General features: G+C 43.1%; 2 protein-coding genes across 5 annotated transcripts; one reads left to right on the top strand and one right to left on the bottom strand.

The window, feature by feature from the left end:
- The first annotated feature begins 931 nt into the window (after positions 1-931).
- klhl22 (kelch-like family member 22) lies at positions 932-8,804 on the top strand. 3 transcript variants are annotated; one of them, XM_085425020.1, is made up of 8 exons: positions 932-1,211; positions 1,472-1,732; positions 3,627-3,792; positions 3,896-4,207; positions 4,319-4,728; positions 6,182-6,374; positions 6,506-6,739; positions 7,051-8,804. In XM_085425020.1, the coding sequence occupies exons 2-8, from the start codon at positions 1,485-1,487 to the stop codon at positions 7,390-7,392; spliced, it is 1,905 nt and encodes a 634-aa protein (XP_085281146.1). In that variant the 5' UTR covers positions 932-1,211; positions 1,472-1,484; the 3' UTR covers positions 7,393-8,804. The 3 variants fall into 3 exon arrangements, with proteins under 3 accessions (XP_085281146.1, XP_085281144.1, XP_085281145.1); XM_085425018.1 differs by having other exon boundaries at positions 3,896-4,219; XM_085425019.1 differs by having other exon boundaries at positions 932-1,732; positions 3,896-4,219.
- Positions 8,805-12,721: 3,917 nt separating this feature from the next.
- Positions 12,722-16,022, bottom strand: tbx16 (T-box transcription factor 16). Of its 2 annotated transcripts, XM_085425015.1 has the most exons (9): positions 15,745-16,022; positions 15,478-15,634; positions 15,282-15,384; positions 14,729-14,893; positions 14,338-14,484; positions 14,180-14,250; positions 13,971-14,053; positions 13,672-13,885; positions 12,722-13,576 (listed from the first exon to the last, which is right to left on the bottom strand). In XM_085425015.1, the coding sequence occupies exons 1-9, from the start codon at positions 15,926-15,928 to the stop codon at positions 13,144-13,146; spliced, it is 1,557 nt and encodes a 518-aa protein (XP_085281141.1). In that variant the 5' UTR covers positions 15,929-16,022; the 3' UTR covers positions 12,722-13,143. The 2 variants fall into 2 exon arrangements, with proteins under 2 accessions (XP_085281141.1, XP_085281142.1); XM_085425016.1 differs by lacking the exon at positions 15,745-16,022 and having other exon boundaries at positions 15,478-15,659.

The raw sequence follows: 16,022 nt of genomic DNA, 5'->3' as shown, positions 1-16,022 counted from the left end.
CCTAACTACTGCTTTTTAATCGGTCAGTCTATGTAAGAGTTCTCAAAACACAATAAAGTAAATTGTATGCAATTTTCCCTGAGCAATAACCTTACAAAAATAAACACAAAAGTGGGACAAAGTAGTAAATATGCTAATTCCTAGCCCCTGGTGCAGGTGTGACAGGTAGAAGCTTCAAAGTTGTTTGAGAAGGAAGCAGCGCCATCTTGTGTCAGAAAATATCACAAGCATGTATTTGTCTTTAAAAGTAGTGTTAAAGAAATTTTTATTCATATCATTTTAATTTCTTTTTTAAACGGCTAGATTTAATATAATGCAGATATTTTCAGAAAAAAAAAGAATATTATTGATCATTTTAAGAATAAAGTCGAAATTTCAAGAAAAAAGTCGAAATGTGCAGAATACAGTTGTTTTGAGACAAACTGCCACGGCTGCTGCTCTACAAAATGCCTTGTGTAGCTGAGTTAGTGAAGAAAAAGAAGCCGTCGTGTGATACAACATACATCCTCTTGTTATACTAAGGTGTGACCATTGATCGCATCTGTCCATTACCAGCCATTTCATTTTGAACAAATCCACTCTTCTAGGCTTGTGTGTGGGTATGTCTGACCAGATGCAACTTTCTGCACCATTTTTTCAACTGTAATTTCCACATTTCGACTGTTTTTTCCTCCACATAGATTTTCGACTATAATTTCGATATTTCGACTTTATTCTCAAAATGATGTTTGTTTGTTTTTTCTTAATGTGGCCCATCGTAAAAATGATCATGTCTACACACTGAACACTCATTTTAAAGGAAAAGGTGGAGCTCTCGCTTTATTTCTCGGCAATGTGAAAGATTTCTCTGATTGGTTTGATTTCAGAAATGGGTGGGACATAGCGCAGCAATGACCAATGGAAGTTGATCTAACGCCAAAATACCAAAAAGTAAACAGACTTTGTTTTTATGTATCAGGTGCAACTCAGTTCGCAGAAGTGAAGGTGTTCCTGAGGCCGTGTAGTATTAGACACCCGTCTGGTTTTGAACAATACGAGGACTCTTCTCTGTGCAGTCGCTTTGGTTGTGTTTTTAAGCGTACATCCTGCTGATACAGAGTGCGTTGCACTAGCTGGCGCGCTAAGTAGCCTCTAGCTTGTTTTGGTTGCTGTCTTTTATACGAAAGTAACATTAGCTAACAGCTCTGCCGCGGAGTGACAGCTAGCCGAAGGTAGGGAGATTTGTTTGTAATTTATATGCTTTCTAACAGTTCTTTGGGTTCACGTGTGGTATTTATCGGGCATTTAATGTGGTATGATTCTGTAATTTCACACTGACTGTGCAGTGCCATTTCCAAGCGAGCATTGCCACCCACACCGAGTGTTTAGCTTCTAGCTACATTTTTCATCCTGTTTGCACCACATGTCGCTGTGCTGTATGATTCCACTTTAGAAGTAAAGTGAAGGCAGCTTTGCGTGATGTATGTATCAGGCAGACAAACGCGATGAAGCCCGAGCGCCGCTGTGCTGTCATGGCTGAGGATGGAGCTCTGAGTCCAGTAGGGGGACGCGCCGGGTCATCAGGCCGCCTGCGCCGACAGTCCTACAGAAGTTCAGAGCATTTCTGCAGCCTGCTGGACGGCCTACTGTCTCTCAGACACAGTGGGACCTTGTTTGATGTTGTGCTGGTTGTGGAAAGTCGCCCAATACAAGCCCATCGTATAATATTGGCAGCCTCCTGTGATTATTTCAGGTAAAACCCACAGGAGTTATTTTTTGTTTTGCTTTCATCTTCACTTTGCTGTACTGTATGCAATCTTTTGTGCCTGTTTCCACAGAGATCCAAAATTATCATACAAGAGCATTCATATGCATGCCATTGACCATCAAAATAGTCAGCCACCTCCAGGCTAGTGAATGAATAAGTTGTTTCCTATAACACACACCACAACATATGCTAATGTGTTCACTAGCAAATCTGACCAGTTACTCTGGCACCCCCGTGTCACAAGACACAGCCTAGGCATTTTGCACAGTCCAGTTGAAACCAAATGTATCCTCAAGCTCAGCAACATTGTCATATGATTACTAGTGGTTTGCATATTTTGGGTTCTGCCACCAGTCACATGATTGCTTTGCCCTCAGAGGCCTTGAATTGCACCTGTGATTTAGTCTTTCCCTGCGTACTGTAGTCACATCAAAACTTCTGTGGAGGTGATTTAACTTTTAAAAAAATTAAAGAGTTCTTTCTCTGTGATATAACTCTGGTTTGTTTTTATTACCGTCTAACTGGTCTACTGGTAATAAAACCAGTGTCACTTGTTCCTTTAAGTCCACTGCTTACAAGGTCACCATAGAGCTACTGTGACTGGAATACAAATGTCACCACCAGATAATTTCGAGTGTATTACTGTGAGCATAGTTACTGTGCGGTAATGCTATAGATTCAAAAACGTGTAAAAACCTAACTTGTTGGTATTTGTTCCTGGCTATCTGTTCGTCAGATCACAGTCAGTGTTTGAGCATAAGTGTTCTTATTCACTTGAGTTACTCCATAACAGCCTGGAAATGTTAACAACAATGGAAACATTGCGGATGTCTGTGTGAAGCAGAGATAAAAAGATGGACTCGTCAACCCATCCTTCTGTTCATTTTATTAACTGCTTATCCAATTCTGGGGCTGGAGCCTGTCCCAAATGTCATAGGGTGACAGGCGGGATACACCCTGGGGACGCTGCCAGTCCGTCACAGGACTCCCACAAAGAGAAATAAACAACTACACATACATTCACACCTGGAGCTGGTCTACATTAAATAGTTAATCTAACATGCATGTCCTTGGATTGTGGGAAGAAGCCACAAATTCACACAGAGAACATGCAGACACAACCAGCTGGCAGGTTCAAAGCAGGAACCGTCTTGCTGTGAGGAGTCAGCAGTGATTTGACTCACTCGCACTCAATGTAGGGCAGCTGGTTCAGCTGATTGCAACATTGCACCTGATTTTGACAACACAATCAGGCCCAATGTTGCATCTGTGTTTTAATCTCCCCAAATGTTTCATCAGCTAGTTAAACCAGTAAGGTGACATAGCTGCAGTTTCGTTTTAGGTCTGTGGTGAATTTTACTTTTACTTGCGATTTCTTTCCTACGTCATGTCTCAAACTAAAACTGTAAGAGAAACATTTTAGACGTTTCACTGAAAACATCAGCCTGTAGTTTGCATAAGCCAAGAGTCAATGCAACATTTTTGTTCTGAATGCTTGTTTGTAGTCAGTGCAGGACTGCAGAATATTTTCAGGGTAATGCAACGTGTCAGTAAACTCCCAGGCTCTGCTCTTGACAGGTTGCCCTCTAACCCCCTTACAGATAATGATTTTCCATTAAGCATTGTCAAATTCAATTTAATTTCACTGGTAAATATGACCTTAAAAGTGCGTATATAGAATAATCAGTTATATTAAAAACAGTTTGTTGGCTTATCCTAAAATAAGGCCTTTTCTCCCTCTGCTGGCACCATTTTTGCTTTTTCTCCCATACATTTGAATTCAATGTTCTTTGAGTTGCTACAGCTCTCCCTGTGAGTCTTATCATTACTGGGCGACCAGGATGACCCAGCATAATACTTTATTACCCTTCTCCACTAGGGGGATGTTTGCAGGAGGCCTCCGGGAAACACAGCAAAAGGAGATTGCAATTCATGGAGTGTCCTACATGGCCATGAAGAAAATACTTGATTACATCTACACGTCAGAGATTGACTTAGACCCAGAGTGCGTGCAGGAAGTCCTGATAGCTGCCACACTTGTACAAGTAGGTTGTTGTTCCTACTTATTTCTTATTCTTATTCTGTTTTTTTTTTTTTGTTTTTTTTTTAATTCTTTCAGTTAACCTGTGCAGCTTTTGTGTTTTCCAGCTCGAGAATGTCATAGGCTTCTGCTGTGATTTCCTTTTCTCTTGGATGGACGAGAGCAACATTTTAGAGCTGTATCACCTGGCCGATCTCTACGCACTGCAACAGCTGAAGGCCAAAGTGCACTCCTTCATGCTCAGCAACATTCAGACGTTGTCCCGAACAGATGTGTACCGACAGCTGCCCCAGGATGAAGTGTTCAGTGCGCTGAGCAGCGACGAGCTCCAGGTGAACAGCGAGAATGAGGTGTACGAGGCAGCGCTTCACTATCATTACAGTCCCGAGCAGGTGGAAACTGACCAGGTGTACTTGCAGGTCAGTCCAAAGGTGTGTCTGCATTTATACTCATCTATCTAAATAAAGCACACATCTTAATTACACTCTATTAAAGTGTTGCATTTATGTTTCTGTCTCCCTCACCTGAAGGACAATCTCAAGATGCTCGACGCAGTGCGATTTTGCCTGATTGAGAAGCACATGTTGCAGAGATTGCACAACAGACTGAAGCAGTGTCCGCTGAAGGATTCTGTTTCAGCTGCACTGCGTTACCACGAGCAGGAGCTCCTGCAGCCTGTCCTCCAGACTCCTCTCACCCAGCCGCGGTCCACTTTCCACTGCATACTGGGCTTCGGGGGAATGTTTAGTTCCAGCTCCCTCGCATACACCGATCACCTGTTTCAGGTGTTTCACCCAAGCTGGGGGGAGTGGAGGAGTCTCACTGCAGCTCACACTCCCCGGATGTCCAACCAGGGCATCGCCGTGCTCAACAACTTTGTTTATCTTATTGGCGGGGACATGAACACCAGTGGATTTCATGCAGAGACCCGCTGCTGGAGGTGAGAGCCTATCATACGCCCTTTATGGTTCATTTTTGTGGTGGAGTTAAAGCTGCAGCTGATTAATCTCATTAATCAGTTTATTACTGAATTTTTAAATTATAAATACAGGAAGCAATCTTACAGGAGGCTCTGGACTTTCATTTGCATGATTTGATCCTCGAGACGATAAAAGGAAAGGAAGGAAGGAGTTTGAGGATCTTTGCCAGCAGATGGAGTTTGCCTAGTTGTCATGGAAATGTAGATTTTCCATGTTACAGTTATTCAGTATCTTAAAGAACTTTTTCTCCGTGTTTGCTTTTTAAATGATGTGTTCACAGTTTATATTTTGACAACATCCGTTTAGGTACATCCACACCTCCAGCATTCACAATACTGTGGTGATTTGGGAGCTTTGAAAGCAGACACAGCTGCAGAAATATCAGGGAGGGAGTTTTCTTCTGGACAAGCAGAAAATGACTGAAATCACACACCTTTTGTGATTTCATCCTTTTTTGCTCAGCAATCTCCGGTGATGTTTGATGCTCTCGGCCTGTCTCCATTATGTTGCAGAATGACTGCCTCATACTCAGGTGTTATTTTCAGTGACGCTTTCACATGAAAGCCCGAGCAAAGAACTCTCTGGTCTTTCAGAGATGTTCTTTAAGTAAGCGAACCTGCTCTTCCTGTTTACCGGTCTGAATGGTCAATATGATGTGCTTACACTGCTGTTCTGGTGAGGAAGATTATCTTTACTAGTAGTTTGCCACAACAGCGACCAACATTAAAAGGGCTCAAGCATTAATTAGATGCAAATGGGGATACAGGTTTGATTCAAGTAAACTAGACACTGATATTTATAGTTTAATTTAGATGCTTTTAATTCAGTGTAAAGATACTAAATACATCGCTCCAGGGGTGTTCTCTGATTCACAGTTACTGTGGTGGAGGATTTCTGAGCAGCTGTCGGTCTCTGGAGGCGTTTCTTTGGCTGACACATTACTGATGTTACTTGCTGGCGTCAGATGTCTTACTGACTTGTGCACCGCATCATAAAGTCATGGAGCTGAATATTCGTAATTTCTGAGCTTTAACACCAGTTGACAGGGCTGGTGGGAGGTGGAGAAATGAAGTGGGGGGAAGAAAGTTGACTTCATGCTGAGACTTTGCACACAAACATCCCCAACTAAAAATCATTTACTAATGTTGCCAGTGCCTTTTTTTTATATGAACATTGGAAATTGAAGAAGTGAACTGAGTACAGGTTAGAGTAAAGGGGATTGGCTCGTTGCTTTAAGATGAAAAAAAAAACAACAACAAAAGAGCTGCTAAATCCTTAAAGATTTTTAAAACGTTATCAATAGAAGCCTAACGGTTCTGTTTTGTTTTAATAGAGTTTCCACTTTGCTTCCAAATGAGCTCATCTTTCATAAGGTTCTTCTTCACTGTTCTGAGACTCGTCTGCTCTTTCCAGATACGACCCCCGTCACAACAAGTGGCACACCATCCAGCCTCTGCAGCAGCAGCATGCCGACCACTGTGTTTGTGTTGTGGGCGGCCATATTTATGCCATTGGAGGACGAGACTACAACCACGAGCTGGAGTCAGTGGAGCGTTATGACCCACACAAAGACACGTGGGAATTTGTGTCTCCTCTAAAGAGAGAGGTATGGAAACCTGAAGGTGTGAAAGATTGAAAATGAGTGCATCTGATTCTTCTACTGTCCACATGATGGCGCTGCTTACTCACATTTGTGCTGAGACCTACATCCACTGTAATACTAGTCTACCCTTTCAGGTGTATGCCCATGCTGGAGCAGTGGTGGATGGAAAAATTTATATAACGTGTGGGCGCCGAGGCGTAGCGTACCTCAGAGAGACTTGCTGTTTTGACCCAGCAGCCAATCGCTGGACAGGGTGCGCAGAGGGCCCGGTGGAGCGGGCGTGGCACGGCATGGCAGCCGTTAACGGCCGCATGTACGTTATTGGAGGAAGTAATGACGAGCGCGGATACAGGAGGGATGTCCTGAAGGTATCGTCCTGAGTGATCGCAGCTGTTTATCGTTGGCTCTTTGCTTCTCATGCAGTTTAAAGTATTGCCTCTTTTTCAGCCTGCTCACCTCTGTTTTTTCCTCCTATAGTATGAATTTAAATTTAAAAATATTCCACGGCCTTTTCTAGACTGACATTATTTTGCATACTAATACAGGCCAGAAGCTTTGACTTCTCAAGCTAATTAAAATCTGTACGAGCCAGAGCAGCACGTTTTGATGCTCTGCCTGCAGCACTTTTATGAAATAAAAAGTCATTTATTGCTTGCTTTATTTTTTTCTTTAATTTCAGGTAGCGTGCTTTAACCCCACAGCCAACTCCTGGTCTTTAATGTCCCCCCTCCCTGCGGGCCACGGAGAACCCGGCATAGCTGTGCTGGACAGTCACATCTACGTTGTGGGAGGGCGTACGCACGACAAAGGCAACAGGATGAAATACGTTCACGTGTACAACGCCGACAAAGACGAGTGGAAAAACGGCACGAAGTTTAAGGCGCACGTCTCCGGCCTGGCAGCCTGTGTAGCGCTCATGACCCCCGCTGTGATTGCCCAGGCCAGAAGCTGGGAGCAACGCACCAAGGCTTCGTGGGAAGAAGTGGACATGGACAGCTCGGATGACTCAAGTGTGGACTGAAGCTGCCGTGTTAATTGGATTCCATCATCATCAAGGACCTCCTTGCGATCTCTTTCTTTCTTTCATTTAACTCTGCATGTTGAGTTTCGGATGTATTTAGTTTTTTGGGGGGGTCACATGCATGTTGACAACTCGGAGTGCCTCTGAACCAAAGGTGTCATTCAGGACCTTTTTCTTATTTCTCTGATCTGACCTTAGGTACTCTTGCCCCGTCCGGGAATCTCTTCTCTGAACAAATGTTCACGCTGCTGTTTGTTACTGATCGCTCGTCATAATTTCCTTAAAACCACCGGTGTTTCTGCGACGCTTATCACAGAGAGCAAAGGACGCTTTCGAGATTAGTAGCTATGCAATAACATGGTACTTTGGAGTAAAGACACGAATGTGGGCTTTTCCTTTAAGACTGTGGGGCCCCGAGTTGTTACTGTGGGAACAGTATTACTGTGTGGCTAAATAAACATAAAAGCAACATGTTGCTCACTGCTAGCAAGGACAAGTCTGTGGCGAGACTGCCGGAGAAACTCAAAACCCGACGATGAATCTCCACCGAAATCCACAACTACCAAAACAAGAGAGCAAAAACTATGACCAGGCATATCCCAGACCAGAGTGTGCTCTGGTGTGACAACTTGAAGCTGAATGGGTCACAAAGCCACTTGGAGATTGGAGAAGTGACTTCTTCCTTATTTCTATTTTCTGCAATGTCACACACTGAAGTTGTATTCTGTAGTAATAACAGTTCCTGTTTCTAAAACAAAAATACTATAAAAGCAGTTTTGCAAAAAACAAAAAAAAACCCAAGCACGTGTTTTATCTGTGAAAAGAATGGCGGGGGTCACACAGTTAAGCTCTCATTATTCCTCAGCTGGTTCTCTGCATTGTCAGTGCACAACAATAAGCATACAAGAAGTGGGTTTTGTCTCCATCCCCCAGACAGCTGCTCAGTGGAGCTATCATCTCTCCAAACCTCTGAATGATCGTTATGTTTTGCAAATATCGTGCCTTGTTTTCTTGCTTTCATTCACTCTTAGCCTGAGTTTATATGTGATCTGCGTATGTCTGAACAGAGACGAGCCTTAGCTATCGTGCCTCTGATATCATCATATAAATAATGAATAATTCCAAATAATAATTATTTAATTTATTTATGTCTGTAGCTAGATAGAGGAAGGGGTCTACAGATTGAAGTTGCCATTTATTTGTAAATGAAATGTGAAAATTAACCATTATTTTTGTGCATGTGTGTCCTTTCACTGATCCGCTCATCACTTGAGCTTAATCGGAATCCTCATGATGGTTTATTTCAGAATATTTGTCTTCACCGAATCGCTTAGCACTGTGTGTGTGTGTGTGTGTGTGTGTGTGTGTGTGTGTGTGTGTGTGTGTGTGTGTGTGTGTGTGTGTGTGTGTGTGTGTTGCCATGGTTCATTGCAAACCCTGTTTCACACTGGACTCAACCACTGTTAACGCTTCATTTGAACCCACGTAATTGTAAATGTACCCGCCTTTTCCACATGATTTGCTGGAAACACTGTCAAACATATGCAAACAAGATAACTTTTTAAATTTGATTAAAAAATATATGTCCTGCTTTTGTCACGTCTGAATGTTGTATAGGGAAAAGTGTTACATGGATTTTACAATGGACTGGATTTTGTGCCAGCGTTGAGCTGGAAGCACCATTTATATGTCTTGGGAATCAAACATCTACGGAACTGAAACTGACTTCTAAGAAATATTAGTTTTTGTTTTGCTTTTTCCTTAAGAAAAGAAGAAGTAATTGCTGAGAAAGTTACAGGAAATTGTCAGGCGTGTAACTAAGAAGCAGATGTTTTGGCTTCGACAACTCTCTGACTTGAGTTTGTCTTTTTTTGTTTGTTTAATTTAAAGCCCATTTCATAAATCTAACATCAGCTCCCAACAGTTGATTGTGCTCCTTGTTTGAACTGCTGCCTCCTGCCTTTTATTCCTCCCAGTCTCTACCAGTTCCTCTCCATTTGGCTCTAAACTCCATCAGCTTTATGAAGGCTGACTGCTACTTTCCTCTCTGAGGCTGTTTCATCTACATCTGTTACCCCCCATCAGCACTAAGTGTGTGTGCTCCCTCCCACACACCCCTCTCTTTCACACTATTGTGCCAGCCCCCAGCAAGTAGTCTGGCAGGATCTGCTGACATCAGCGCTGGACATCCAGGATCTGTGTTTGTGTTTACGCATCAAATCTCTGTGTTCTAAAACTATACTACCACCTCGGGGCCACTTAAAACGTACAGTCACGCTCTTAACCGCGTCAGCGGCCGTTACAGACATCTGAGTGCGGGTCGATCTGGTGCTCTTTGCTGGACCATTATCAGAGCAATTAAAAGGCCCACATTAGCCTGTGATGTAGAGTTATGCAGATTAAACCCAGTGGAGTTGAGGATGTATGAGCCGAGGGGATTTTGCTAAGTGCCCACTTGTATCCTCTACTTTCTCCTGCTCTGCAGGAGAGGAGGAAGTCAATTCAATAGATAACAAAGAAAGTCACCTGTAGACGAAGATCTGGCCTGCAAAACATTGCCTATCATTGTGTCGCAGACGATTTCACTTCTATATGTCTACACTGGAGTGTAGACATATAGAGTCATAGGGGCCATAGGGGGGCTTTGTCTTTATATCGTGGAGCATAAAACGATGAGTTTATCATTTATGTTTGCACCAGTATCTAATAGGGGTGGGTTTTGATAATCGATTTATCGATTAAAATCAATTCTAGCTCAGATAACGTGATATCGATTCATTAAAATCCTGAATCGATTTTTTAATATAAATTTATTTTGCCTGAAATGCCAGAATCTCAGGTGAAACCTCACAACATTTCAACAACCACCAAACAGCTAAAACAGTGAATGAAAGCAGGAACACAATACTTCAAGAACAGTTTCCCGTCTAAAAATCTGTTTTCTGCATTATTCGCTTGCTTGTTACGCACAAGACTGCCGTTGTTTACAGCGCTGTCGGCTGCTGTTTTTTTTCCCTTTTACTTACTTCTGAAAAGAAAACCTAATTTCTGCTGTTCAATGGGCTACAGAACAAATTGAAACTTTTTTAAATTATGCAAAATGCAAAACGCTTAGCTGTGTCTCTGATAAAACCGCTGTAACTTCAGAGGAAATGTCCATGTTGATTAATGGTTTTCTTTCGTTTTTGATCTACTACAGAATATTTTTATAAAATCCCAGGCCAGGAAAATCACCTTCAGGTTTTTCTGTGTTTTATCTTCAGCTACTTTGACACAAAGGCATCTGCTGTGATGCTTACACCTTTGATAAAGTCTTGCGAGTGTCAGCTTCCTTTTTATAGATACAAAAATATGTAAATGTACTGATCTTAATTATAATATTTCTGACTGTCTGAGGCAAAATTTCCCAGATACAAATCGAATTGAATCTAATCATGGATCGAATTGATTCGGGACCTTGTGAATCAGAATCGAATCGATTCTAGAAATCAGTGACGATACCCAGCCCTAGTATCTAAGTAACCCCTGTTTTTGCTTGAAGTCCTGCAAAAAGTTGTATTATGTATTTTGTATCACAAAGTTTTTTCATGCAGTTGCTGAACATTTGGCCTGCTTTGCACTTTCCTCGTGAACTATTCCCAGGTGTAATTTGTATTTTTTTTCACATGTATATATTAATTTATACTTTAATTACTCAGAAAAGATTTCTATAAAGTAATAAAACTGACCATTTTTTCTCTCTTTTTTTACTTATTTGATTTTGCATGTCTAAGTTACATGTGTAGTCCAGACCTACTTAACTGTATGCAACTTGAGGGTCTCATTAGTATGACACGCATGAAAGATGGGATTTTACTGTTGTTAACATGTTATTAGACAGATTATGAGACCATATTATGAACGGAGACCAGCTGTGACATCACTGTAATGCTGTAAGCAAATTAACGTAATGCACTGACGAGTATTTTAGCACATGTTTTTGGCTTAGAACACAGGTTTCCTGCAGGTGTAGATGGCATGAAGACAAATCACCCTTGTGCATTCATCCATGCAGTATGAGCCTATATTCACCTAGTTCAACCCTTTAAAGTGTGAAAACCTCAAAGCCTGCATGGAAAGCAGCTGCACAGTTTACAAGTCTCCTGATCTTTATCATCAGGTCAGACAGATTTTAAAAAAGTTACCTTTTGTGACAATGAGTCGTGAATCTGTTTGCAAAACTCTCAGCTGCTACTGTAGATTAATTAAAATGCAACAGAAATGTTAGTTATTGTGGGCAGAGGTAGAAAATGTGGTGATGAAAGCAAAAAACAGATACAGTCCTGTTCCTGTACAACGGAGCCCAGGGTGGAAGAGGTTAAGCAAACTGTTTCTCTGAATCTGAGCTCCCTCTGCTCCGACCTGCTCACCGGGCAGTCAGATTCCTGTAAAGATCAGCCTCTTCTCGTCCTCATTAAATGGGCAAATGAAGTGTGTTCAGCAGGAGAAGCCTGTGGGTGGACAACGCCAGTTCAGGGAAGCGCTCGGATAATGAATTGCACTGGATAAAATCCACACTAGACTTGGGTTTCTCCTGAAGGATAATTCCCCCCCCAAACCACTCTTCCTCTTACCCCCCTTGGATTTTACGAAAGTCATTAGCAGCCCATATCCCCCTGAGGGTGGAGACAGTGGGTTCTGCCTGTGTTTTTCAGTTGTGAAAAGGAGCCAACAGCCTCCCCCTTTTTCATGCTTTTTAAGGCTCATTGACATGGAGAACGAGGGCCGTGGAGATGCTTTATGTGCCGGTGGGTAAACCACAGCAGGTGACCCAGAGTCGCAGTAATACAGCGTCTTTAACGCATGCTGTGCTTGTCGAAACTACAGAGTATAGCCTCATTAGATCAACAAAAAGGAAATACAAACAAACACCACCAAAGGCTGCGGCTCTTATCAGGGGTGGCCAGGTACAAAGCATGCAGATGTGCACCCACTGGGAGAAGGCCAAGGAGTTCAGGCACTTTTACAAACTCTTATCCATTCAGTCAGGAGACTGGCTGCATGCGTGAACATCGACTGGGAGGAAATCAAAGTCAACGGGCAGATGCTGGTGTGAGAAATAATTAAAGGGTCACAAGTAAATAAAAAGGATACGATTCTAGAGACACTCCACAACCTTTGTTGTCACAGTTTTGTTTGAATAGAAGAAAAATGCATAAGAGTGAGATTCAGGATAGAAAAATATTTGTTTCATACCTCATATTGGTCTCTTTTTGTACACTTTCGTATCTCAAGTTAATAAGACATCAGTGTAAAAATGATATGGATTTCACACACAAGACTTCGAGTCCAGAGACTTTTATTTATTTTTTATGTTTTTTTATGTCACACCACAATTTGTCAAACAATAATTGCACACAAATGATTAACTCTTACATTATTATTCTTAGCTTTTTACAAAAATATTTATTTACACTGGGAAATGAGGTGAAATGCAAAATAAATAGTTTTTTTTTTCTTTTTTCAAACAATTAAACCACAAACTTGAGTTGCACTCAGCATTAAATGGCCGGTTTGAATCCTGCCAGTCGGGGCAGCAGACAGAGCCACTCCTTTTTCTTATTCTCTCCTCTCAGTTTTTCTCACTCTGGCTGCAGGGTTGGGGCCCTCAGCCTTGTATAGTCATGCGCTCTCACAGCTGTGAGTGCCGGGATCAGCTTTTTGTTAAGATGGCAGCGGTAAAGTAACTCTCAGTTGACGGTGGAGATTCCTTCACCAGCACGAATAAGAGAACAGCGGGTACTGGCTCCACTCGGCCACGTTGCCATGGTGATAGCTGTGATGCACAGCTTGCGTGGTGTAGTCAGTGGTCAGATGATGAGGAGGGGGATACTGGGAAGGACCTGGGCCGCCCCACTGGCCCAGGGGCTGCTCGGTGCTGTAGGGGTTGTAGATGTGGTGACCGATGACCCCTGGCTTGCTGGCCTGGGCCACAGACATGTTGAGCACCCCTGTGTAGTCCTGGGGGCCCGGGAGGTGCTGGGGGCCACAGCTGGAAGGGCCAACCTCACGGGCCTTTGAGGAGTCGTGATCAGGGACCGTGGCTATGTCGGGAACTCTGGACTCAAAGCTGCTGCGTCCGGATCCACTGTTGCTGCTGCCGATGCTGGAGGAGGGGGACGGGGACTTTCCATACTCATGGAACCTGGGGAGTAAAAAAAAAAGAAGAAAAGAACAAATATTGATTGGCATTCATCAAAACAACATGATTATAATATGATCTGCTGCATCGCTGTTTACCTGTATGACTGGTAGGAAGCTGGAGTAGGAACAAGCTGCTCTGTGCTGTAGAGATCTCTTGTGTCTGCCCCAACAGGAGAGTCAGTCCTCACTCTGTGCTCTCTCTCAGCATCCCAAGGAGAGTAGCGCTCCTCTTTGACACCATCCTCTTCTTTTCTTTTGGGCAGCTCTTCATCCTCTCCGTCGAAACCTTCATACGAAGACTGGCAGAAGTCTGAGGAGCCACAGATCATCAAATGAGAGGAAGAACAAAACAAAAAAAGCATCAACATGAAGAGAGAAGAGTGTGAAAACGGTACCTGGTGGACTGTCTTCTTCAGAGTTCAAAATGTCTGATGCCTTGGTCCTCTTCTCAAGGCATGATGGGTCCTTGTTGGCACGTCTGCAGCAGTAGATCAGTTATATTAAAAACAAATACAAACTACAATACACTGAACAATAAATGAGCTCAGATCCTTTCAAGTCAACGGACCAAACTGGAGCTTTCGCGTTGGCATTTTAACCTCACCTTTTCTTATTAGTGCCTTCATCCCGGAAGCCTTTTGCAAATGGGTTGTGATCGATCTTCAGCTTTGTAATCTGCAGGAGAGGGAGACACAAAGTCAAAGTTAAAACTTTGTGATTTGTCTCTCGGCACACGGCATACTTGCAGTGCTAGAAACAGACCTTAGTGTTCTGGTAGGCAGTGACTGCAGTGAAGGAAGTCTCCGGGAAGGTGAAGGTCTGGAAAACACTCCAGCGCACACTGAACAGGTCGTCTGCCTGGACAATGTGGAAGCGCGGATGGTAGCGATGCATGGAGTGCAAAATGATCTGCAGACAAGGAACATTTTTTTGAACATTTTTCGCTTCCTTGAACGCGGTTTTACTGTGTGCTTTTGACATGTCGACTTAAAGACCACGCTGTCTTTTTTATCCGCTTTTATCCCCGGTGGGAGGAAACTGTAATCGGAAGGTTGTTGAATTAACTATCCTCCAGCCAAATGTTAGAAAAAAAGCACTGCCGAAACGTTCGGTCTAAAGACGTCAAAGTGTTGCAGATGTTGCTTTTACTCACATGGCCGTGCTGGTCGAGCGTGTTGTTGGTCAGCTTGAGCTTGAGGAAGGAGACGGACTGCTTCATCCAGTGACTCCCTGGTGCTGGAGAGTCTGGGTGGAGGTAGGTTCTGCAGGGTGGCTGAGGTTCTGCTTTTCCTGCCACCTCCCACTTCTTTTTATTCCACTGTTGGAAAGAGACACATGAGTCAGTCAATTTGAAAAAGGTGAGTAGCGGAAGAATTTTCAAATCCTTCCTTTTCCACCATAGACTGGAGAGCGGTGGCTGGCCTGTACCACCCACAGAGATGGGGAGGGGAGCGGGGGGTAGTACAGTGGGCTCACAGCAGGGGATAGAAAAACAGGAAGAGATAACATCCTTTGATGTACAATGTTGGGGGTGTGTGTGGGGGGTGGGGGTGGGTGATAAACAGGGGATGTCTTGTCTGGGGCTAGTGGCTACCACTTTGGGTTATCTACAGCCAAACCTATGACTCTAGTGAGGCCTTGGGAAGTGAATTTTCTCTCATGCATGACTCATTAATACACAAAGGAGAAAGCTACTGGTGTCTTACCTTATACCTGAAACCATCCTCTGGGACCATGTCGACCAACAACACGTACTTGGCACATGGAATAAGCCCGGATAGATTCACTTTGCAATGTGGAAACATTCGCCTGGTAAACATGGGAGAAAGAATGAGTTCTGTAAAAGGTGGGGGAGCAAGGTGTGAACATTTAACATTTTATTTTATTTTTCTGTTGCCCTACCTTCCCGGTTTAGTGATGATCATCTCTGTCCCTATTTCATGGAAGGTCGTCCACAGTTCAGTGTCCTCCAGAAACATCCTGATATTGCCCTGGAGATAGGCATCAGGTCCGGGAGCTATGTGGGCCGGAGGAGGCCCACTGAAGTTGGACTTCAAGTCTAGAAGAAAAACATGAATAAGCATTTTTTACTGGAAAAACTGGTAGAAGAAGACACGTGTGCTTATGGAGGCAAAGCTGATATAGCTGAAGAAGTAATCATCAACTCACCTCTGATGGACTGCATCCTTTGGATTAAACTTGATATGTTTTTAACTGAAAAGGCTTTAAAAAAAAAAAAAAAAAAAAAAAACAACGAAAGAAAGAAAGAAAAGACAGAGAACTCAGTCCAGGTGTGTGATATCCAAAGTGCGTCTTCAGCTCTTCTCTGTCTCCTGGGTCTCTTTCCACACATGCAAAAGAAAAATCCAACAGCCCAGGAAGGAAGTCAGAAGGTCAAATCAGTCCTCGCTGCAGATGTTTCAGAGATGCTGAGTCCTTGCAGGATG

The sequence above is a fragment of the Rhamphochromis longiceps genome, linkage group LG12 (genome assembly GCF_057381845.1).
Source record: "Rhamphochromis longiceps isolate RC_006_pf linkage group LG12, R_longiceps_female_GT1.1, whole genome shotgun sequence".
NCBI lineage: Eukaryota > Metazoa > Chordata > Actinopteri > Cichliformes > Cichlidae > Rhamphochromis > Rhamphochromis longiceps.
The sequence above is the reverse complement of the archived record's forward strand: the minus strand, read 5'-3'. Positions and strand labels throughout refer to the sequence as shown.